The following is a 23,842-nucleotide window of genomic DNA, read 5'->3' on the forward strand; positions in this document are numbered from 1 at the left end:
CTCAGCAATAGTTGGGTGTATAAAGGGAGGATGAATACAGAGCCCCTGGTGGAGGACTTTGTCAAATGGTGCAAGCTGAATCATCTGCACCTCAACATCAGTAAGACCAAAGAGATGGTGATGGACTTTAGGAAGACTAAGCCTGCACCGCTCCCTATTAGCATTGATGGTGAGGATGTGGATGTGGTGAGGACCTACAAGAACTTGGAGGTACATCTGAATGACAGTCTTAAGTGGGTCACCAACACAGAGGCTGTGTACAAGAAGGGCCAAAAATCATTTCTATTTCCTGAGGACACTTAGGAGTATGCAGGCCTCTCCTTCACATGTTCAACCAGTCTGCTGTTGCCAGATTAATCTTCTATACAGTGGTGTGCTGGGGCAATGACATCAACACAGATGATGCCAACAGGCTCAATAAACTGATTAGAAAGGCTGGCTCTGTCTTAGGAATCAAACTGGACACACTGGAAGCTGTGGTAAACAAAGGACATTATGGAAAATCCTAGCATTTCTGGACAATGTTTCTCACCCACTGCATGCCCACTTGGCTGAACAGAGCAGCACTTTTTGTAATAGACGAAGACAACTGCACTGTTCCAGAGTGCAATAGGTCATTCTTACCCTCGGACATTAGGATCTACATGGGGAAGTGATGCTGCACCCCCCCCCCCCCCCCCCCACCCGTTAGACTGTTTGAGGTAACATTATTTATTCTTTCTTTCTTCTAATATTTGTATATGTGTGCACTTGTAATGCAAATGTGACACTAACTCCTTTGGGTTCAATGAAGTATTTATCTATCTAAGTCAGTCAGTGAGATTCTTGGCCATACAATTCCACCAGACACGATAATTTCCACTGTCGAACTACAGTCATGTCATCCATGAACTTTGGGGTTTTAATGGATCTGTCTGTGGAGGTACAGTCATTTGTATAGAGGACAGGAGGTGTGAAGGAACACAGTCCTGTTGAGAGTCTGTGCTTTTAGACATTGGATTGGATAATTAGAAGCCCAGCCTTACACACTGCTTCCTTCCTGTCAGGAAGTTGTAATCCACTGACAGATACTGGTATGTACAGCCATCTGGGCTAGCTTGCTGTGGAGCAACTTCGGAGTAATAGCGTTGAAGGCAGAGCTAAAGTCCACAAGCTAGATCATCACATAGATGTTGGGGGAGTTCAAATGCTGAAGAATTTAATGAAGCCTCAGGTTAACTGCATCCTCAACTGAGCGATTTGCTTTGTAAGCAAACTGTAGCTGGCCAAGTTGAGAATATTGGTTCATCTAGATCGGGGTGGCCAACCTTTTACATTCCATGCATCGATTTTTGCATACATAAGTTCAGATGTGCCATACACCTCTTGTGCCCTCATTCCATCCTTGTAAAAGTATGTTAATATAGACATATTTAGCATTTTTACATGATATATTGATTTAATATAAAAACAAGATAAAGATTTCTTACCTTAATGAGACTTTTGAGACTGTTTTGATTTCGCCAAGCTTTTAATGTTTGGAGTTAAATTAGTTACTGAGAGCAGCAGAGAATTCTTCAAATTTGAATCATTCAATCACGACCTCATTTTATTTTTAATCAATTTCATGGCTGAAAATGCTTGTTCACATCTGTACGTTGTTCCAAAACGACATATATAACTCTGGGCAAATTTTCTTTGTTCTGGAAAATGTTCACAGGATAATGATCGCCAGAAATTTATCATATCAGAAGCATTTAGGACTGAGGAAAGCTCATCAAATTTCATGTTCAATAATGAATTTGTTTTCAAGTCAATAAGTTCCATTTGTGCGTTACTACGCATCTTCATGATTTTTTGTTCACTAAGTGAAAATGGGTTTATAAATGCAAGTATGCAGTCTTCATCTTTAGCAAAATCACCAAATGACTCTTGCAATAACCTGATTTTTTCAATATATTTTATAAAATTGCCATTATCTTCAGCACATTCACTCTGCTCTTTTAAGTGCAGAATCTGGCTCAAATCCTCGTTTTCTAACTGAGAGATGAACAGTTTTAACTTCATTTTGAATGTATTGATTTCATTTATTAAGCTAGGAAACAATTTGTTCTTGCCCTGGAGTTTCAAATTTAGATAATTGAGATGGCTGGTAACATCAACTAAAAATGCTAAATCAAATAGCCAGTTGTTATCACATAAAAGGGCTCTTTCCTCAGGCAGCTCATTTTTCTCTTCTAGAAAATTATGAACAGTATTTTTCAGTTTCCAAAATCTACTCAGAATCTGCCCTCTAGAAAGCCAGCACACCTCACAATGAAGGACGTGATCGCCATATTCCAAATCTAATATTTAGATAGATAGATAGATACTTTATTCATCCCCATGGGGAAATTCAACTTTTTTTTCCAATGTCCCATACACTTGTTGTAGCAAAACTAATTACATACAATACTTAACTCAGTAAAAAATATGATATGCATCTAAATCACTATCTCAAAAAGCATTAATAATAGCTTTTAAAAAGTTCTTAAGTCTTGGCGGTTGAATTGTAAAGCCTAATGGCATTGGGGAGTATTGACCTCTTCATCCTGTCTGAGGAGCATTGCATCGATAGTAACCTGTCGCTGAAACTGCTTCTCTGTCTCTGGATGGTGCTATGTAGAGGATGTTCAGAGTTTTCCATAATTGACCGTAGCCTACTCAGCGCCCTTCGCTCAGCTACCGATGTTAAACTCTCCAGCACTTTGCCCACGACAGAGCCCGCCTTCCTTACCAGCTTATTAAGACGTGAGGCGTCCCTCTTCTTTCACAATATTCGATAAATTCTTGTCTGTTTAATCCTCTTGCTCTAATTTTATTCGCACATTTCACAACCAATAACATAATATACTGCAAATTTAAAGTTTTTCACAGTGACTCTTGGTGTATAATGCAGTGATATTTTAGTAGAGGACGACCTAAAAAGTTTTTAAGCAAAGTTGTAGTCCCAGTGGCTTTACCTATCATTGACGGCTCTCTGTCAGTACAAACACTGATGAGTTTACTAGAATCTAGTTGTAGATTTTCTAGCCACGAGTTTACTTTGTCAAATAAGTCTGATCCTCCTATTTTTCCATGAAGCGACTCAAGACCGATAAGTTCTTCAAAGATGCTAAAATTATCATCAATTCCTCTTAGAAAAATGCTTAACTGGGCTACATTAGATATGTCAGCAAATTTGTCCAAAGCTAAAGAAAAGAAAGTACAAGGTCTTTCAGTTGCTCAGATACATCATGACAGGTGTTTTAAAAGGAATAGGATAGGAGGTAGAAAAGGTGGGGAGTGGCATTGCTGGTCAGGGATAGTATCACTGCTATAGAAAGGGAGGACACTGCAGAGGGAGTGTCCACTAAGTCAGTCTGGGTGGAAGTCAGAAATAGGAAGGGATCAATCACTGTGCTGGGAGTAGTCTGTAGGCCCCCAAATAGCCCTTGGGACACCAAGGAGCAGATAAGCAGGCAGATTTTAGAATGGTGCACAAAATACAGGGTAGTAGTTATGGGTGATTTCAACTTCCCTCATATTGACTGGCACCTCCTGAGTGCAAGGGGGATAGGTGAGGCTGAATTTGTTAAGTGTGTTCAAGAAGGATTCCTGACACAATATGAGGACCGGCTGACGAGAGGAGAGACTATACTGGATCTAGTTCTGGGTAATGAACCTGGTCAGGTGACAGACCTCTTGGTGGGGGAGCATTTTGGTGAGAGTGACCACAACTCCCTTAGCTTCAGCACAGCTATGGAAAGGGATAAAATCAGACAAAATGGTAAAGTGCTTAACTGGGGAAGGGCTAACTTTGAAGGGATGAGGCAGGAACTAGTGAGAGTAAATTGGAAACATGTTCAAAGGGGAAAGCACAGAAGCGATGTGGGAGAAGTTTAGGGACCACTTGAGCTGGGTTCAGGATAGGTTTGTCCCACTGAAGCAAGGAAAAAATGGTAGGAAAAGGGAACCGTGGCTGATGAAACACGTGAGGCAACTCGTCAAGAGAAAAAAAGAAGCATATGTTAGATATAAGAAGCAGGAAGTAGGAGGGTTTCATGAGAAATATAGCGTAGACAGGAAGGAGCTAAAGGAAGGACTTGGGAGAGCTCGTAGGGGGCATGAGAAGGCCTTCGCATGTAGGATTAAGGAGAACCCCAAGGCGTTCTATGCGTATGTGAAGAGCAGGAGGATGACGAGAACGAAAGTGAGACCGCTAAAGGATAAAGTGGGCAACATGTGCCTGGAGGCGGAGGAGGTTGGGGAGGTCCTAAATGAATACTTTGCTTCAGTATTCACAAGTGAAAAGGATCTTGATCAGGGTGAGGTCAAAATAGAGCAGGCCTATGTGCTGGACAGTGTGGAGATTACGGAAGAAGAAGTGCTGGATCTTCTTAAAAACATCAAGATTGATAAATCCCCAGGGCTGGATATGATACATCCCAGGTTGTTGTGGGGATTGAGAGAAGAGTCGCTGGAGCATTAGCTATGATCTTTGAATCCTCTGGCTACAGGAGAAATGCCGGAGGACTGGAGAATGTCAAATGTAGTTCCCTTGTTTAAAGAAGGTAATAGGGAGAAACCTGGGAACTATATAGACCCAGTGAGTCTTACGTCGGTGGTCTGCAAACTACTGGAAAGGTTTCTTAAGGATAGGATCTACGAGCATTTGGAGAAGTGCAGTCTACTCATGGATAGTCAACATGGCTTTGTGAAGGGGAGATCGTGCCTCACGAGCCTGATTGAGTTTTTTGAAGAGGTAACAAAAGAAATTGATGAGGGTAGGGCAGTGGATGTGGTCTACATGGACTTTAACAAGCATTTGACAAGGTCCCTCACGAGAGACTCATCCAGAAGGTCATGAGGCATGGGATAAGTGGAACTTTGGCTGTTTGAATAAAAAAATTGGCTTAAAGGAAGAAAGCAGAGGGTAGTTGTGGAAGGAAAGTATTCTGCCTCAATTTCGGTGACTAGTGGAGTGCCGCAGGGATCTGTCCTGGGACCCCTGCTATTTGTGATTTTTATAAACGACCTGGATGTAAAGGCGGAAGGATGGGTGACTAAGTTTGCGAATGACATGAAGATTGGAGTTGTGGATGGAGCTGCAGGTTGTCGAAGTTTACAAGAGGATATAGACAGGCTGCAGAGTTGGGCAGAAAAATCGCAGATGGAGTTCAATCCGGATAAGTGTGAGGTGATGCATTTTGGAAGGACAAACCAGAAGACTGAGTACAGGATTAATGGTAAGTTTCTTAAGAATGCGAATGAACAAAGGGACCTTGGGGTTCAAATCCATACATCCTTCAAGGTTGCTGCACAGGTTGATAGGGTAGTTAAGAAGGCCCAGGGGATGCTAGGCTTCATTAACAGGGGGATTGAGTTCAAGAGTAGAGAGGTCACCTTGCAACTCTACAAATCTCTGGTGAGACCGCACTTGGAGTATTGTGTTCAATTCTGGTCACCTCATTATAGGAAAGATGTGGAAGCTATGGAGAGGGTGTAGAGGAGATTTACCAGGATGTTGCCTGGTTTGGAGAGCCATATGAAGCAAGGTTAGCAGAGCTGGGACTTTTCTCTTTGGAGTGTAGAAGAATGAGAGGGGACTTGATAGAGGTCTACAAGATCATGAGAGGCATAGATAGGGTGGATAGTCAGTACCTGTTTCCCAGGGCACCAATAGCAAATACCAGAGGGCATAGGTACAAAATTAAGGGGGGGAAGTTTAGGGGAAACATCAGGGGTAAGTTTTTTACACAGAGGGTTGAGAGTGCCTGGAATGAGTTGCCAGGGATGTTGGTGGAGGCTAAAACATTAGGGGTATTTAAGAGCCTCTTGGACAGGCACATGGATGAAAGAAAATGGATGAAAGAAAAATAGAGGGTTATGGGGTAGTACTTTTTTCTTGAGGATTTTATGGGTTGGCACAACATGGAGGGCTGAAGGGCCTGTACTGTGCTGTAATGTTCTATGGTTCTATGAAAGGGAAAGAAAGATTAATTTCAAGAAAGACAAGCTAAACTTAACTACCTGTTTTTTTTCCAAGAAAGGTTGGCTAAAAGTTCATTCTCTACTCAAAAGAGCACTGACAATTATTTTTGGATTATTATATCTACAACTTACTGGTCACGCCTATGTACCATGAGCTGTAGATGTAATAATTTTTACGTAGGGGTTCCCTGAGACCTGAAAATTATTTCAAAGTTTCCTTCAGGGCAAGAAGGTTGAGAAAGGCTGCTGTAAGGTCTTCATGATGTGTGAGGTCAGGTCTGCTGGACAGTAGACATCCAAGACTTCCGGTTGGCCCCTGGGTACAGGGACCACACATGATGTTTTCCAGGTTGAAAATGCGCTGGAGACGCAGCACATTCCTGTGGAACCTTGGGGTTCCCACCATCCAGTGCCAGTGCTTTGCTGTGTCTCAGTTTCCCCAGAGCCCTTCTGACCTGCTCAGTAGTGAAGGTCAATCCATGATGACTGGGCAGTTGATAAAATTGAACTGGAGAGCTTAGACCTCCAGTTGTATTCTGGGCCGTATCTCAGTTCAGTTTCCCTGGGTCTTCTCTGAATGTTGTCCACGTGAAATCGGCCGCGGTTCCTCTACTGGGCTTTGGCAGGTAGATGCACAGTCGGTTGTCTCCACTTTCTCAGTCTGGGAGCAACAGCTCTAACATTGCAAAAGCATGTTGTGTAAAGTAAAGGCTTGTATCTCTATAGCACCCTGCAGAAGCTCGTCACAATCTGTGAAGTAGATGTCTTCTCATTTAGACCGGAGACTAGAGGCCTGTACTGGAGTTGGAGGACTGTGTGTGTGTGTGTGGTGGGAGGAATGGAGGACATGGGCTTGTTGTTTAATAGTTTGTTGTGTTCTGTGTTGTTCTGCTGAACATTGTGGGCATGCTATGTTGGCACCGGATTGTGTGGGGACACTTGTGGGCTGCCACCATTACATCCTGAGGTGTGTTGGTTGTTAACGTTAACGACACATTTTGCTTTATGTCTCCATGTACATGTGTTAAATAAATCTGAACCAGTGTGTTTCTGTACCAAAAAACCTCACAAAGTGCATGGAAAATCTTTCTATGATCTTGGTTGTGAATGTTTGTTTCTCTAGATAGTTGCTATGACAGACCTATCCACACTGGAACCATACTCTGGCATTATACAGTGACAGACCTGTCCCCACTGGTACCGTACCTCGGTACTGTACCCCAGTGTTATACAGTTACAGACCCATCCCCACTGGTACCATATCCTGGTGTTATACAGTGACAGACCCGTCCCCACCGGTACCGTACCCTGGTGTTATACAGTGACAGACCCATCCCCACCAGTACCGTACCCCGGTGTTATATAATGACAGATCCATTCCCACCAGTACCGTACCCCGGTGTTATATAATGACAGATCCATTCCCACCAGTACCGTACCCCGGTGTTATACAGTGACAGACCCATCCCCACTGGTACAGTAGCCCGGTGTTATATAATGACAGATCCATTCCCACCAGTACCATACCCTGGTGTTATACAGTGACAGACCCGTCCCCACCAGTACCGTACCCCGGTGTTATACAGTGACAGACCCATCCCCACTGGTACTGTAGCCCGCTGTTATATAATGACAGATCCATTCCCACCAGTACCGTACCCCTTGCGTTGTACAGCGAGTGACCTGTCCCCGGTGTTGCTGTGTGATGGAACTAATCCCATATGTACCCTACAGATGGCTGCTATCCCGTATCTTTACTCAGCTTATCCACAACTGGCTGAAGGCAGACGTCAAGATCGGCTCTGTTGGCTTCCTCTCGCTGCATAATATCAGTGTCACCATCTCCTCACGAGGGACTGTGGTGAGTGTGAACTCTGCCTCTAACTGTGTCATGTGTCTGATCACCATCTGCGTGGATGAGTGAGAATGTTAGTGCTGATCCCAAGTGTGGTCACTCTCTGGTGATCTCCACTTGCCTGAGGGCTCATCTCACAATGTGTAGGAGCACCGTGTGTGACTGTACTCTTAAGAACTGCTGCATCTCTGTCACCTCCACACCACAGTAGCAGTGCTCTGTGGGAAACCCTGATGGGTTCCTGGCCTCAGGAAGTGGTTTCCTGGAACCTTGGATCTCAGCAGATCGTCAATGCTCTTACCATTGAAGAATTTTATCTCTACACCCTCCACACTGTTGATTAATGTTCATAGATGGAACACACTCTCCTCTATGTTCATTGACTCATTACTCTGGTTTTCACTCTCCTCTTTCTACAACCTGACTGTGTGATTGAGGTTACGTTCAGTTGTCCTGACGCTGCATGTCGCGATGCGCCCAGTGTTGATGTGTGTTGTTGCCACAAAATGACGGTAATTCTTGCTCTGTAACACCCTTCACTTCATTGTAGGAAGTGGACAAAGTCTGGGTCTCCTGCAAGCTGCTGAACCATGAGTTACCGTAAGTATTGTATCCCTCTGCATGTGTCCTCCAGGCACAACTTTTTCCTCTCCTTAACCTGGGATGTAGGCGATACCAGTGGGATAGGTGCCGAAAGTTGGAATCTAATTTTCTGTGAGTTCCACAGATAGGTCAGACCAATTTGGGGAAGTTGTAGTGAATTACATTAACTGGTCTAGAGTCACAGTTAAACCCATTCTAACAGAAGCCTTAGGTCCCACGCCAGCTGGTTCACGAACAGTTATAACCCTACAACCATCAGGTTCCTGAACTTTACTCTCCCCAACACTGAACTAATTTCACAATCTACAGTATAGACTGACTTTTAAGCATTTTATAGCTTGTGTTCTCGATCTTTATTCTTTATTATTATTATTGCTTGTATTTGCAGTTTGTTTTTATTTTGCATATTGGTTGTTTGTCCATCTAAATTCTGTGCAGATTTTCATTGATTCTGTTGTGCTTTATTCTATTTACTATGACTGTCTGCAGGTAAATGAATCTGAGGGTTGTATAGACTACATGTATTTTGATAATAAAATTACTTTGAACTTGAACATTCTAGGTAAGAATGGCAGATTAAATGTTAAAGGTAACTTTATTAACAAAGTACAGATATGTCACCATATACTAGTTGAGATTCATTTTCTTGTAGGCATTCACAGAAAAATAAAGAAAGACAATTTACAAAAGCACTATGCATAAACAAAGACTGACAAGCAACCAATGTGCAAAAGAAGAGAAAACCTGCAAATAAAAAAAATCTGAGAACATGAGTTGTGAAGAATCGTTCACAAGTGAATTTGTAGGCTGTAGAATCATTTCAGAAATGTGGTGAGTGAAGTTATCCATGCTGGTTCAAGAGCCTGATGATTGAGGGGTTCCTGAACTGGCTGGTGTGGAATCTAAGGGTCCTGTTAGAATGGGTTTAACCGTGGCTCGACAGCCTCCTTCCCAATGGTAGTAGCGAGACAAGGGCATGGCATGGATGGTGGGGGTCTTTGATGGAAGCTGCTTACTTCTGGCAGCGCTCCATGTAACTATACTAAAAGGGGGGGTGGGCTTTTTCTGTGATGGACTGGGCTGTATCCACCACTCTCTGTAACTTTTCATTCCTGAGCATGCCATGATGTAAGCAGTTAGGATACTTTCCACTGTGTATCTATAGATGTTTGTCAAGGTGGTGAGAAGGGAGTATAGACTGGATGGTGGGGGTTTCTCATGAAGATTGTTAGTGAACCTGATGGGTTTTTGCAACAGTCTGTAGGGTTCAGGATCACCTTGTTGATACTCTTCCAGAGCTTCCAGTAATCATGGTAATAATTGAACATGTAGCAGATCCAGGCCTCTCGGATCCAGTACAGTATTTCAGAGATCAAGTTCAAAGTGAATTTATTATCAAAGTACTGTACATATATGTCACCATTTGCAACCATGACTTTAATTTTCCTGTGGGCAATCACAGTAAATACAAGAAACACAGTAGAATCAATGAAAGATCACACCCAACAGAACAAACAACCAGTGTGCAAAAGTGGACAAGCTGTACAAATACAAAAAAGAAAGAAATTATAATAAATAAATTTATAATAAATATTGAGAACATGAGATGAAGAGTCCTTGAGAGTGAATCCATAGATTGTGGGAACAGTTCAGTGCTGGGGTGAGTGAAGTTGCACAAAGTTATCCCCACCGGTTCAGGAGCCTGATGGTTGAGGGGTAATAACTGTTCCTGAACCTGGTAGAGTCCTGAGACTCCTGTACCTTCTTCCTGAATGCAGCAATGAGAAGACAGCATGGCCTAGATGGTAGGGGTGGGTCCCTGATGAGATGGATGCTGCTTTCCTGTGACAGCAATTTGTAGCTGTGCTCAATGGGAGGGAGGGCTTTACCCATGATGGACTGGGTTGTATCCACTACTTTTGTAGGATTTTCCATTCAAGGGCATTGATGTTTCCATATCAGGTCATGATGCAGCCAGTCAATATACTGTCCATCACATGTCTTTTGAAATTTGTCTAAGTTTTCAATGGCATGCTGAATCTTCACAAACTTCTAAGCAGACACAAAAGACTGCAGGTGCTGGGATCTGGAGCAAACAAATCAAACTGCTGGTGGAATTCAGCAGATCTGATTAATGTCAACTCAAAATGACTCCCATCCCTCTGCCTGCACATCTGCTGCCTGGTCTACTGTGTTTCTCCAGCTGTTTTTATCTTGTTCCAGGATTGTAGTGGTATGTCTTCCCCTACAGTGATTCTTGGGGTAGTCATGCTAGACAACTCCTACAAATCTGGGAGATATGATGGGAATGAGACCATTGTACAGTACAGGGCATTCAGCCCACAATGTGCCAATCTTTTTGATTGATCAGGAGACAGGTCTATATCCCATGGTAGTAACTAAATAAACTGGAAGCAATAACCATGAAACTAGTGGAATAGAACGGTACAGGCCCTTGGCTTACAATGTTATGCTGACCTTTTAACCTACTCTAAGATCAATGTAACCTTTCCTTTCTACAAAACCCTCCATTTTTCTATCATCCATGTGGCTATGTAAAAGTTTCTTAAATGTCCCTAATGCATCTGCCTTTACAACCACCCCTCGTAGTGTGTTCCATACACCCACCACTCGTTATATTAAAAAAAATCTCTGCTATCTCCTGCAATCTCCTTAAAATTATGCCCCCTCATATTAACCATTTTCAACCTGGTTCAAAATATCTAGCTGTCTACTCAATCTATGCCTCTTATCATTTTATACCCTGTAACAAGTGACTTCCCATCCTTCATACCAAAGAGAAAAGCCCTAGTTTGCTCAGCCTATCCTTATGCGCTCTAATCCAGGCAGATCCTGGTAAATCTCCTGTGCACCCTCCCTAAAGCTTCCACATCCTTTGTATAATGAGACAGCCAGAACAGAACACACTATCTCCATGGTGGAGGAAGGAGGAATAAAACAGTTTGGGTTTAGTGTAAATTTATGCTAGATGGACAGCATGGACATGATTAGTTTAAGGATGTAATTCCATGCTGTCTAATCCTAAATTCACTTGTATCCTACCCTTCACACCCTTCCCCTTGGCCCCTCTCCTACACAAAGATACTCTCACTCTGTCGAAAGTTCACTAATCTCACAGCCTTCTCCTGCTTCCTGTGGCTCACAGTAGGCCAGATAGAGGTTCATATCCACACACCGATCACCATGTAAACACTCAGCTAAATGATCTGACGTATGGGTCCGGTATTCAATTTACTCTTTTATCAATAAAACATATGCAGCTGATCTTGAGTGGAATTACACAGACAAAGATAACACCATGTGTTGACTTAACATCCAAATGTATATTGGGGAGAGGAAGAGCAGAAGAAGGTGGGTGCAGGGAAGTCTGTACATAGGAAGAGGGAAGTGAAGGGAGTGTGAATAGTTCAAAGGCACACTGTCATCCTGATCCTCTTTATTCCTCATCTCATTTACTTCCCTGTCTCACACCACTGCTCCTTCCCTGTACCTGCTTTCCCATTTTACTCAATGCACATGTGCAGTGCTGATGAAGAGTCTTGGTTTGAAACATCAACCATTTATTCCCCTCCATAGATGCTGCCTGACCTGCTGAGTTCCTCCAACACCTTGTGCGTGTTGCTCTGGATTTCCAACATCTGCAGAATCTCTTATGCTTCCTTTAGCATTCTCTGCATTTCCTTCTGCTTCCTATGATCTGCACTCTCGCACCTCCTCCTCAAAGTACTGTTCTATAGTCTAGGGTGGTGTTTCGAAGAGTTCTGCCCCGGGGCTGCATTGACAGGACAGAGCATAGAGAACAGGAGTTGTTATTGCTGAGACAGCACTTTCATGTTTGCCTAGCTATAGGAAGGATATGATTAAGCTAGAGAGAGAGTGTGTAAAAGATTCACAAGGATGTTACCAGGACTGGAGAGCTTCAAAGTTCAAAGTAAGTTTATTATGACAGTACATATGTCTCCATATACAACCTTGAAATTCATTTTCTATTGGACTTTCATAGTAAGTACAAAGAAACATGATAGAATCAATAAAAAACTACACACAAAGACAGGCAAGAACGAATGGGCATAAGAAGACAAACTGTGCAAATGCAAACAATGAATAAATATGAAATAAATAATATTGAGAGCATGAGTTGTAGAGTCCTTGAAAGTGAGGCTGTAGGTTGTAGAATCAGTTCATTGTTGAGGTGAATGAAGTTATCCATGCTGGTTCAGGAGCCTGATGGTTGTAGGGTAATAATTATTCCTGAACTTGGACCCTGAGCTATAAGGAGGTACTGGATAGGCTGGGACGATCTTCCCTGACTGAAGGAGGTTGCAAGGTAATCTTACAGAAGTTTATAAAATCATGAGGGGTATCAATAAGATTTATATTCACAGGGTAAAGGAGTCTAAAAACAGAAGATAAAAGGCTTAAGGTGCGAGAGAAAAGATTTAAAGGGGACATGAGGGGCAGCATTTTCACATAGAGGGTATTGGGTACATGAATGAGCTGCTACAGGAAATGGTAGGTGTGGGTACAATTACAGCCTTTGAAAGAAGTAGTCCCTGATTCAATAGGCGTCAAAGGTTACAAGGAGAAGGCAGGAGAAATGGGATTGAGAGGGTAAGCAAAGCAGTCATGTTTGAGTGGTGGAGCAGACTCAATGGGCTGAATGGCCTAATTCTGCTCCTATGTCTTATACCCATCACTGGGAAAGTGCTGGGATCTCTTGTCCAGGAGGTCTGTCTTCAACTCAGCTATTCTGGGTTGCAGTCACTACCTTGGCGTCTGTGTCGGAGAGGTCCGCTTCCAGACAGACCTGCAAGATGCCACTCCAAATCAGGGACCGACGGAGACTATTCCCAGAGAGGGTGCGAGGAAGAAGCGGCCGTGGACCCCACAACCGTCAGTACTGCGCATGTTGTCTCAGGTGAGTGGCTCACAGTGGGGATGTCGACAGGTAGGCAGTTATAAGCATCGCTGGCATAGGAGGGGTTGACTAGTGATGTGGAGGGGTGGGGGTGTGAGGGAGGTGTTCTGCTGCCCTAAGTAAAGATGTACCTCTCCCCCCACAGTTGTGCTCCTTCCATATCTACTCGATAAACATGATGGTCCTAAATGCCAGGATCCCGGAGTCCCTGTGGCATGTTGCAGTCTCAAGCTGCATGCTTGTCTTCAGCTGCAATGGCAGCAGGTGAGTACTGGTCAGCCTAGCCAGACTAGGGAAAGGCAGGGGACGGTGTGCGATTCACCCTGGTGCACTCCTCCATGGACTGTTAGGTGACCTCAGCAGGCCGTGGAAGGCACCCTCCAAGTTCCTGCCCTGGACCGGTCGAGAGGGAGTTCGAGGACTTCAGCTTGACCCCTGGTGCAGTGTTGCTTCATCTCCATCCTATTGTAAGACCCAATAGAATTTACTGAGTTGACAGCAGACACACTTTTTAAATCTGGAGATACAGCATGGTAACAAGCCCACCCCGCCCAATTACACCCATGTCACCAATTACCTCTGGAGCGTGGGAGAAAACCAGAGCACCCGGAGAAAACCAATGCAGTCACAGGGAGAAGGTATTCTCTCCTTACAAACAGCGGGGGGTGGGGAATTGAACCCAGCTTGCTGGCACTGTAATAGCGTTTACACTAACTGTTATGCTACCATGCAATGGCCACTTAATCTACGGACCTGATTGTCTTTGGGATGTGGGAGAAATCCAAAGCGGTCGCAGGAGAACAAGCAGACTTCACACAGACTGCATCCAAGTTCAAGACTAGCCTTGTGCCTGGCCTGCGCCATAAGACAGCGACACCACCAGCTGCAGCACTGCCCCAAACACTCAAGCAGCCAGTGAAAAAAGCAGGGCTCTTGTTGATGAACTAGGAGGAATAGTCTGCCTGTAAGGGCAGCTGAAGAGGTTGTGAGTAAAGTGAGGAATTAACCTGTTTTTCAGCATGAAGTGCGAGAGCACTGTGAGGAAACTGAACAGCAAGATGATAAAGAGCAGCCAACTGGTGAGTTCCAGGGGTTCACTGTCCCTGCATTTTCTCCATCTTCCTCTCCTCTTTCTCTTTCAGTCTATTTTTCTTTCTCTCTATTCTATCCTTCCTCTCTACCTCCATACTTCCCTCTTGTCCCCACCCACTGTCCGCTCCGTCTCTCTGCCCTTACCCCAGCTTGTTAGAAGCTTTCAGTTTAGTGGCATTCAAGTTCAAAGTAAATTTATTAACAAAGTGTATATTCAGTAGATATTTGAGATCTATTTAGAACTACAGCGTTAATTCTGTGAACCATTACATTTCATAATTCCACAGTTGATCTGTGGATTTAACTCTCTGTTCAATGATACAAGTCATTGATGATGAATGATGAAATCACCCATTCACCTTTACTTATTTATTTATTGAGATACAATGTAGAGCATTATAAGCCACACTGCCCTGCACCCCCCCCAGCCTAACCATTCGACAATTTCCTATGTACATCTTTGGACTGTGGGAGGAAACGCACGCAGTCACAGGGAGTATATGCAAACTCCTTACAGGCAGCAGTGGGAATTGAATCCGAGTCTCCAGTGCTGTAACGCGTTGTGCAACCATACCGCCCTGTAGTCAAGTATAAAGTTAAAAGTAAATTTGTTTTAAGAGTACGTATATTTTACCACATACTACCATGAGATTCATTTTCCTGCAAGGATTTACAGGAAAGAATAAATACAGTAGAATTCACAAAAACTATAAATAGATAAAGATGCAAAATGTGCAAAAGACGACAAACTAGGCAAACAGTACTGAGAACATGAGTTGTAGGGTTGAAAGGAGTTGAATCTTGAATCACTGGAAACTCGGAATGTGTGTGGGTCAGAGACCCACACTCCCCAAAGAAACCCCTCACCACGTGGGAAACTTGGTGGAAACAGCAGTTGGGTATGAGGGTAGGTGTCGGTGTAGACATTGCAGGCAACACTTATGTTTAATTGTCCATTTCTTAGTCCCTCTGAGGTGACAATAAACTGGGTTTTGGAGTCACACCCACTCCAGAAGAAGTAAGAATGTAAGGAAGCATAGTCTATTAGGGCTTTTCTGTTTGGAGTAAAGGATGATTAGAGGTACACAAGATGATAAGAGGCATTGATAGAGCGGACAGCCAGCTAATACGAGGGGTTATAATTTTGAAGTGTTTGGAGGAAGGTATAGGGGGGGTGTCAGAGGCAGGGTTTTTTACACAGAGACTGGTGGGTGCATAGGATGTGCTGCTAGGGATGGTGGTAAAGGCAGATACATTAGGGACATTTAAGGGACTCTTAGATATGCAAATGAATGATAGAAAAATGGTGGGCTATGAGCGAGGGAAGGGTTAGATTGACTTAGAATAGGTTAAAAGGTTAGCATAACATTGTGGGCTGAAGGGCCTTTACTGTTCTATGTTCTACCCCACTAGTTTCATTGTTGTTGTTTCCAAGTTTATTTAGTTACTGCTGTGAGATATGGACCATTGTCTCCTGATCAATCTCCTCTAGTCCAGCAGTTTAACCATTACCCCAACACATGTCATACCTACCTTCCTGGGACCATCCTTGTCTTGCCCAATTATTGAGGGAGCTGCTGATCACTTCGGGGGTTGGACATCACTGCCACCTTACCCCATCAGTTCGTAAGTCAGAAGGTGGCTTCTGTCCCACTCTGGTGAATACCTCATATGCTGGAGGAGTTCAGCATCTATAGAGTGGAATAAACAGTTGACGTTCCAGGACAAGACCGTACATCAGGACTTTGACCTAAAGTGTTGACACTCTCAGGTTAAGGCCCAGATTTTCAGTATCTGCAGAATCTCTTGTGTTTATGAGAGAATGGGACTGATGTGTTTTCTCTGCTGGGCTGAAGCTTGGAACTGATAGGCAGAATGGGCTTTTGCATCACATTAACTCAATGAACAACATTCCACATTGTCTCACTGTGCCTGCAGGAGGATTTCTGTCTGGCTAACGTGTCACTGAGCCTGGTGGTGACTGTGGACATCAGCCTGCCCAGCCCGAAAGCGCTCAGCACAGAGCTGGTCATCGACTCACTACAGACCGAGCTCCACGAGGGATTCTTCAGTTCCCACATACTGCGAAAAGCACTGTCACATCCCAGAGTCTTGCAGGAAAGTTCCAGCACGGACTCTGCAGGTGAGAGGGAGCCAGCCATCCAGAAACTCCATAGGGTGGGAAGGGAGGTTTGTGGGCAGTTTAAGAAACAATGTCCCTCTTTGGCCCAAAACCATTGGGATAGAAAAGTCCCTGGGGACAGATAGGATATACTCCAGGTTAGTACTGGAAGTGAGGGAAGAAGCTGCTGCATCACTGGCAATGATCTTTCTGTCCTTCCTGGCCACAGGAGTAGTATCAGAGGATTGGAGGGTGGCAGATATTATTCTGGAGCACAACTCTGGGAAATGTAGCCCAGTGAGTCTTGCTCTCAGCAATAGGCAAACTACTAGAGAAGATTCTTAGGAGCAGGATTTCTGAGTATTTGGAGAAGCATAGTCTCAGTAGGAATAGCCAGCATGGTTTGTGAGGGGCAGGTCGTGCCTCACAAGTCTGAGTTTTTCAAGGAAGTGACAAACAGATTGATGAAGGTAGAGCGGTGTGTGTGGTGTGTCACACACACAAAATGCTGGAGGAACTCAGCAGGTCTGGTAGCATCTGTGGAGAGGAATAAATAGTCATGGTTTCGGGCTGAGACTCTTCATCAGAACTGGAAAAGAAAGGGGCAGAAGCCAAATAAAAACTTGTAGGGAAGAGTACAAGCTGGCAGGTGAGAGAGAAGGTAGGTGGGCAGTGTTATGTATTAGTGTTATGCTCTTAGTAAGGTGTTTCACGAAATTTCCATGGTGGGTTCACCTACTAAGTCATGAAGCATTGAATCCATGGATTTGGAATCAGAAATTTCTTGTCTTGCGAAAGCAGTACATTGTAATGCATAATTTAAAAAAAACTATAAATTACAATAAGATATTTAAATATATTATAAGAAGTTCAACAAAAAGAAAGAAAAATACTGAAGTTTCCATAGGTTCATTGTCCATTGAGAAATCTGATGGCAGATGGGAAGAAGCTGTTCCTGAAACACTGAGTGTGTGTCTCACTCCTGTACTTCCTTCCTGATTGTAGCAATGAGAAGGTAGCATGTCCTGGGTGACGGGGGTCCTTAATGATGGATGCTGCCTTTTTGAGGCATCGCCTTTTGAAGTTGTCCTCGATGTTTGGGATGCTAGTGCCCATGGTGGAGCTGGCTGAGTTTACAACCTTGCACTCCTGTGCAGTGGCCCCTCATTACCAGAGGGTGATCCAACCAATTAGAATGCTCTCCATGGTGCATCTGTAGAAGTTGATGAGTATCTTCAGTAACAAACCAATTCTCTGACTCCTAATGAAATGTATTCTTAAAGTATTGCACAGAGGGCAAAGAGGTATCAGAAGGAGCGTATTCTACTTTAGATTCTGATGGTAATTTGCAGTCAAGTATTTCTGAGGTTTAGGGACATGGTAAATATAATCAGGTCACAGGGCACTCATACGGAATGCAGGTTAGCATTGACTCTGACTGGTTTCCCATGCTCTGCAATCTTAATGTAGATGCATGAGTCCAAATCCCAGTTCTGCAAAAGAAATTCAAATTAATTAAATAAATCAAATATGGTAAACAGTCTCTGTTAATATATAAAATAAAACACACATAGCAACACATTGGCTTACTGTTTAAAGGAAATCTTATTGGGACATAAACTCTGCCATCTTTACCTGTACTGGTCTACATGTGACTTCAGTAATGTGATTCATTTTCATCTGCATTCCCCACTTGAGGGATTGTTAGGAATGGATAATCACTGCTGTCTTTGGGTTCTTGCACCCAACGTGATAATATTGGACCATTACTTCCCACACAACAAAGAATTTTTTTGAAGATTAGCTTTATTTGTCACATGTACATTGAAACATGCAGTAAAAAGTGTGATTTGCATCAATGACCAACACAGTCTGAGAATATACTGGGGGTAGGCCACAAGTGTGGCCATGCTTCCAGCTCCAGTGTGGCATTTCCCCAACTGACTAACCCTAACTCAGACATCTTTGTAATGTGGCAGGAAACGGCAGAACCTGGAGGTCACAGGAAGAACCTACGAACTCCTCACCGACAGGGGTAGGAATTGAGCCCTGATCGGTGGTTAAAAAGATTAAATCTTGAGATTAAAATTTCCTTCTGGAAAGGTGAGGTGGATCCTGGGAGGAGACTGAGATGGGGAGAAGCTGAAGCGGGAGGGGGGCCAAGGTGGGAATTGAAACGGCTGCACTGTAATAGCATTATGCTAACTGCTACTTTACCACGCCGTCCAAAATGGAAATTGTTTACAGTTGAGACAAAGAGCATGACATTAGATTGAAGTCCAATTGTCAGGCAAGAAGTTAGGGAACACATCTACAAATCAGGGGTGACATAGTTATGGAACTCCCTCCCACAGAGAGTAGATGGTGATAACTCAATTAATTGGTTTATATCTTAGATGGGTAAGGTACTTTGTTAAGGAGGGCATGAAAAGAAATGAAGCCCATGGATAGTTAGAAGCAGGAGGGAGTTACCAGGGGACATTGGATGATTGAATGGGCTTAAGGGACTGATTGCCTTCCTGTGTACCTTGCAGTATGTGTACTGGCAGAAAGCCTGATGTACTGTTCACTGGTTTGCTTCCTGCACTACTTTACAGAAAATGCCAAGGAGGTGGATGCTCTGCCTTATAGACCTGAGTTTATGAAGTATCTGCCACAAGTTGTTTCCGTGAAGATGGAAAATACCAGTGTCAAGCTATTGTTAAACAGCCAGCAGAGGTACAGATGCATTGGAGCACCTTCTCATTGCTGCCCCTGTAACAGTATGGAGCTCACTTGGTTATGATCCAACCACAGAACTCCTTCCCCATCACCCCTCCAATGGCATGGAGCCCCTGCCCTCACTGTCACTCCTGCAGCATAGCACTCTCTCCTGCCATCCCTCCTGCAGTGTGGTGCTCCCTTCTTGTCACCTTTCCCACAATATAGTACTTTCTCTCCACCTCCCCTCCCACAGTATGGCATTCTGCTGCCTCTCCATTGGCATTCCCTCCCTGCCCCCAGTTGTCCCTTCCACGTTGCTCTCTCCCTGCTGCCACTCCTGCATGACTCCCTCTCCCCCCACCCAAGGTGCTCCCTCTCTACCATGATGGGGTGCTTCTTTTCCGCCGCCCTTCTAACGGCACTTCTCCTCTCCGCCTCTCCAACACCACTGGACGCCCATGCGTCCAGCTCCAGGTCCGTGCCCCTGCTTCTCGGTCAACGCTGACATTCCACTTGAGAATGGAGTTTGTCTCTGCAGCCAAGGCGAACTTACTCGAGCCGAAGTTACGTGGATTATCTCAGCATTTCTGTCTGTAACAGGGTTTCCTGTGCACCCCCTGATATGTGGTGTTCTCATTTCCCCCAGACACCTGCACTGGAGCCTGAAGTTGTTGAGCTTCCACTACACGCTGGATGACTTTTACCACTCCATCCCTCATCTCTTGCTGCCTCCCGTCACCGTTGAGCTGAATCTCGAAGGTGAGCACTGTCAGAAAGGAGGTGCCCTTATCACTGTTTGGTTAGAGATTGAAGGGCATCTTGTTATAAAAGGGCAGGAAAGTAGGGGAAGAATAGGTCACGTCTCCACTGTCACCTTGGGCTGGAAGGCCTGTACTGTGCTATACTCATGTTCTGTAACTCTACTCTGAACTGATTCCATAATCTACAGGCTCACTTTCAAGGACTCTTTACAACTCGTGTTCTCAGTTCGTCATCTTTTTTGTACATTGGTTGTTTTTCAGTCTTCGTTTATTTATGTTTTTTGTATTTCTTTATTTTTCCTGTAAATGCCATTAAGAAAGTGAATCTCATGTAGTATATGGTAGCATATGAGTAATAAATTAACTTTGAACTTTGACCGTTAATGCCCCCAGATGGACTGCTCCTGTCCCAAAGTCGGCAGCGGATTGTGACCCTGGCCAAGCTCAGCAACTCCCTACAGGTGAGTGAAGCCCTTTACAACCACTCCTGGTAGCGAGTTCCATGGGCCTAACACTATCAATGTAAAAGAATAATTTATCTCTGACATTCCCCCCCCCCCCCCATACTTTCCTCCAAAGACATTAAAATTAGAGTGGACAGCCAGAGGCACTTTCCCCAGAGCAGAAATGGGTAAACAAAAGGGTGCCAACCCATGGAGCTCAGAGGTGAATAAATTCCACTTATTTGATGCCTTTTATCATCTCGTACATCTCTCTGAAATCACCTCTCATCCTCCTTCACTCCAAAGAGAAAAGGCCTAGTCGTTCAACCTATCCTCATAAGACATGCTCTCTAATCCAGGCAGCATCCTGGTAAATCTCCTCTGCGTCCTCTGAAGCTTCTACATCCTTATAATGAGGTGATCAGAAATGAACACAATACTCCCTATGGAGGTGCAGCATTACCTTTTGGCTTTTGAACTTAATTTCCATTAGGCTTCAACAGCGAAGCCATCCCAGGGTATGGACTGTGGTTTCTTGCTATGACTCACAACTGTGCTCAGAGCCAAGATGCCAAAGTTGATGGAGAATAGAACAAGGTAAGTTCAGGTGGATATAGTGGCTTGTGGTATGATATATCGACCAAGAATAAAAATTCAAAATCCTCAGAAAATCTGAAATAAAATCAAGATGCTGGAAAAATTCAGCATGTCAGAAAGAACCTGCAGGCACCTTCTTTCTTTCTCTAGAGAGGCTACCTGGCTGTGTACTGCCTATAAATCCACCAAATTCATTATCAAGGTTCAAGATTGTTTAATGTCTTTTCCAGTACATTAGTGTAAAGGAGAACAAAATAATTGTTACTCCAGATCCGATGCAGCACAACAAAAACACTGTAAGATAGAGTACTATAATAATTAAAAACCCCACAATAAATATAAATACATAAGATAGCTTAAATACATTGATTGTATGGCCATAAAGTGACAAAAGGCACAGGCGTGTCTGTATATAAGGTGACTGACAGGAAATGATGAAATAAGGGGTATTGCAGGGTGGGTTAGTGGGTGGAGGTGTTGATCAGTCTTACTGCTTGTGGAAAGTGACTGTTTTTGTGTCTGGCGGTCCTAGCATGTGTGCTACGTAGTCCTCCCTGATGCTAGGAGCACTTGCTTCAATAACATTGAAGTGGTTAGCAGTTCTTTTTCCTCTAGTGGGAGAGTCTCGGACCAGAGGGAGCAGTCTCATATTAGAAGAACAGAGATGAGGAGAAATTTCTTTAGCCAGAGGATGGTGAATCTATGGAATTCATTGCCACAGATGGCTGTGGAGGCTAGATCATTGGGTTAATTTAAAAGGGAGGTTAATAGGTTCATGATTAATAAAGGTTACAAGGAAAAGGCTGGAGAATGGGGCTGAGAAGGAAAATAAAACAGCCATGATGGTTGGGCCAAATGGCCTAATTCTGCTCCTGTGTCTTATGGTCTGAGGCATCTCACAGGAGTATGAACAAATGATGTCGATTCTTGTGAAGTATTAGTGGTGAAATAGGTTAGGTTTAAAGACTGTCAACTTTAGCCTGTGCCTAACCCCTTCCCCCAACCTCTAGACACTGGCCTTGCAGGAACTCAACACAAAATATCGACTTTTCACTTCACTCCAAAAATGCTGCCTGACCTGCAGTTTCTCTGATGACTCATTTTTAGATGCAGGTTCCAGCAGGTCGTCACTTGTGTCTCTACTTTGAGAGAGTGAGACACACCCAGGCAATTAAAGGTACAACTGCCAGTGGTAAAATGATTAAAATTTTGGGTGAGTCCTCAGGGAGTGGTGACAATCACGGAGATGGTACTGTCTGGGGCAAAGGCCTTTAGACACCAGGTTTAGACATGAGATATTGCAGATGCTGGAAATCTTGAACAAAATGCTGGAGGAACTCAGCAGATTAGGCAGCATCTATGGAGACGAATAAACAGTCAATGTTTTAGGTTGAGACCCTTCATCAGGACTGGAAAGGAAGGACGGAAGAAGCCAGAATAAGTTGGTTAGGATTTGTATTCCCAATGGGTATTGAGGCCTCTGGTGCAGATGTGGATCTTTACAAGTTCTACCCTGCTGATCGAGCAAGATATTTAATGTGCTGACAACCCAGCTCATTTATTTCCCTTGTTCTCAACACAGCCTGGTCAGGATTGAGAAGAGCAATCCCAGGTATACTTCAGGCCCACTTGGATTGCTGCACTTCTTGCTTTAGTCAAGAAGCTAACCCATGACCAGTGCTGACAGTGGCTCATTGGGGACAGACTCCTTGCAGAGTGACCATAAGACCGTTAGACATAAGGAGCAGAATTAGGCCATTCAGCCCATTGAGCCTGCTCCGACATTCCATCATAGCTGATTTATTTATTATCTCACTCAACCCCATTCTCTTGTCACCTTACCTTTGACTCCCTGACTAATTAAGAACCTCTCAACCTCTGCTTTAAATATACCCAGTGACTTGGCCTTCCCAGCTGTCTGTGGCAATGAATTCCCCTGGTGAAATAAATCGTTACTCATCTCTGTTCTAAAGTGATGTCCTTGTATTCTGAGCCTATGCCCTCTGGCCCTAGACTTCCCTACTATAGGAAGCATCCTTCCCACATGCATTCTGTCTGGGCCATGGGTTCCCAACTTGAAGTCCACGGACCCCTCGGTTAATGGTAGATATCCATGGTATAAGAAAGGTTTGGAATCCCTGATATAAACCTTTCAATATTCGATGTTTCAATGAGATCCCAGTTTGTTCTTCTATACTTCCTTGGAATATCATTCACACTGCATAAATTCACAATGTATGAATGGTTTGCATATGATGGGCTGAAAGTGATTCCTTTCTGCTTTTCAGATCACAGGCATTGATATTTCTTCATCTGTCACCGTCCACACATGCATCGTTCACTATCGGCACTCTGAGTTTTCACATTGGCTGACCTTGTGGCCAAGCGGTCCAGCAGAGCCAAGCACTGCAGCCAGAAGGTTTGTATCAATTTGCACGACCCAGTCAATCAGAGACATACTGCCCCTACTCCAGAGCCCCGTGTCACTGATTGTATGTCCCCATGAACGCCCACTAAACCCAATGATTTGGCTTCCACAGACATCTGGCAATAAATTCTATAGATTCACCATCCTCTGGATAAAGAAATCCCTCCTCATCTCTCTTCTAAAGCGACATCCTAGTATTCTGAGGCTGTGCCCTCTGGTCCTAGATTACCCCAATATCAGAAACATCTCCATATCCACTCTATCTAAGCCTTTCAATATTCAGTAGGTTTCAATGAGATCCACCATCA

At 43.9% G+C, this 23,842-nt stretch overlaps 1 protein-coding gene across 4 annotated transcripts in view; it reads left to right on the top strand.

The window, feature by feature from the left end:
* Positions 1 to 23,842, top strand: part of LOC140731570 (bridge-like lipid transfer protein family member 2) — a 109,583-nt gene that overhangs the window by 7,543 nt on the left and 78,198 nt on the right. For all 4 annotated transcript variants that reach the window (XM_073053090.1, XM_073053091.1, XM_073053092.1 and 1 more), the window contains exons 2-11: positions 7,726 to 7,852; positions 8,397 to 8,446; positions 13,232 to 13,388; positions 13,534 to 13,652; positions 14,407 to 14,467; positions 16,419 to 16,623; positions 19,200 to 19,320; positions 19,952 to 20,064; positions 20,460 to 20,527; positions 23,395 to 23,525. In XM_073053090.1, the coding sequence (XP_072909191.1) occupies positions 7,726 to 7,852; positions 8,397 to 8,446; positions 13,232 to 13,388; positions 13,534 to 13,652; positions 14,407 to 14,467; positions 16,419 to 16,623; positions 19,200 to 19,320; positions 19,952 to 20,064; positions 20,460 to 20,527; positions 23,395 to 23,525 (1,152 nt within the window). The remainder of the gene's footprint in view (positions 1 to 7,725; positions 7,853 to 8,396; positions 8,447 to 13,231; positions 13,389 to 13,533; positions 13,653 to 14,406; positions 14,468 to 16,418; positions 16,624 to 19,199; positions 19,321 to 19,951; positions 20,065 to 20,459; positions 20,528 to 23,394; positions 23,526 to 23,842) is intronic.

Source organism: Hemitrygon akajei, chromosome 8, assembly GCF_048418815.1.
Source record: "Hemitrygon akajei chromosome 8, sHemAka1.3, whole genome shotgun sequence".
In the NCBI taxonomy this organism is placed as follows: Eukaryota; Metazoa; Chordata; class Chondrichthyes; order Myliobatiformes; family Dasyatidae; genus Hemitrygon; species Hemitrygon akajei.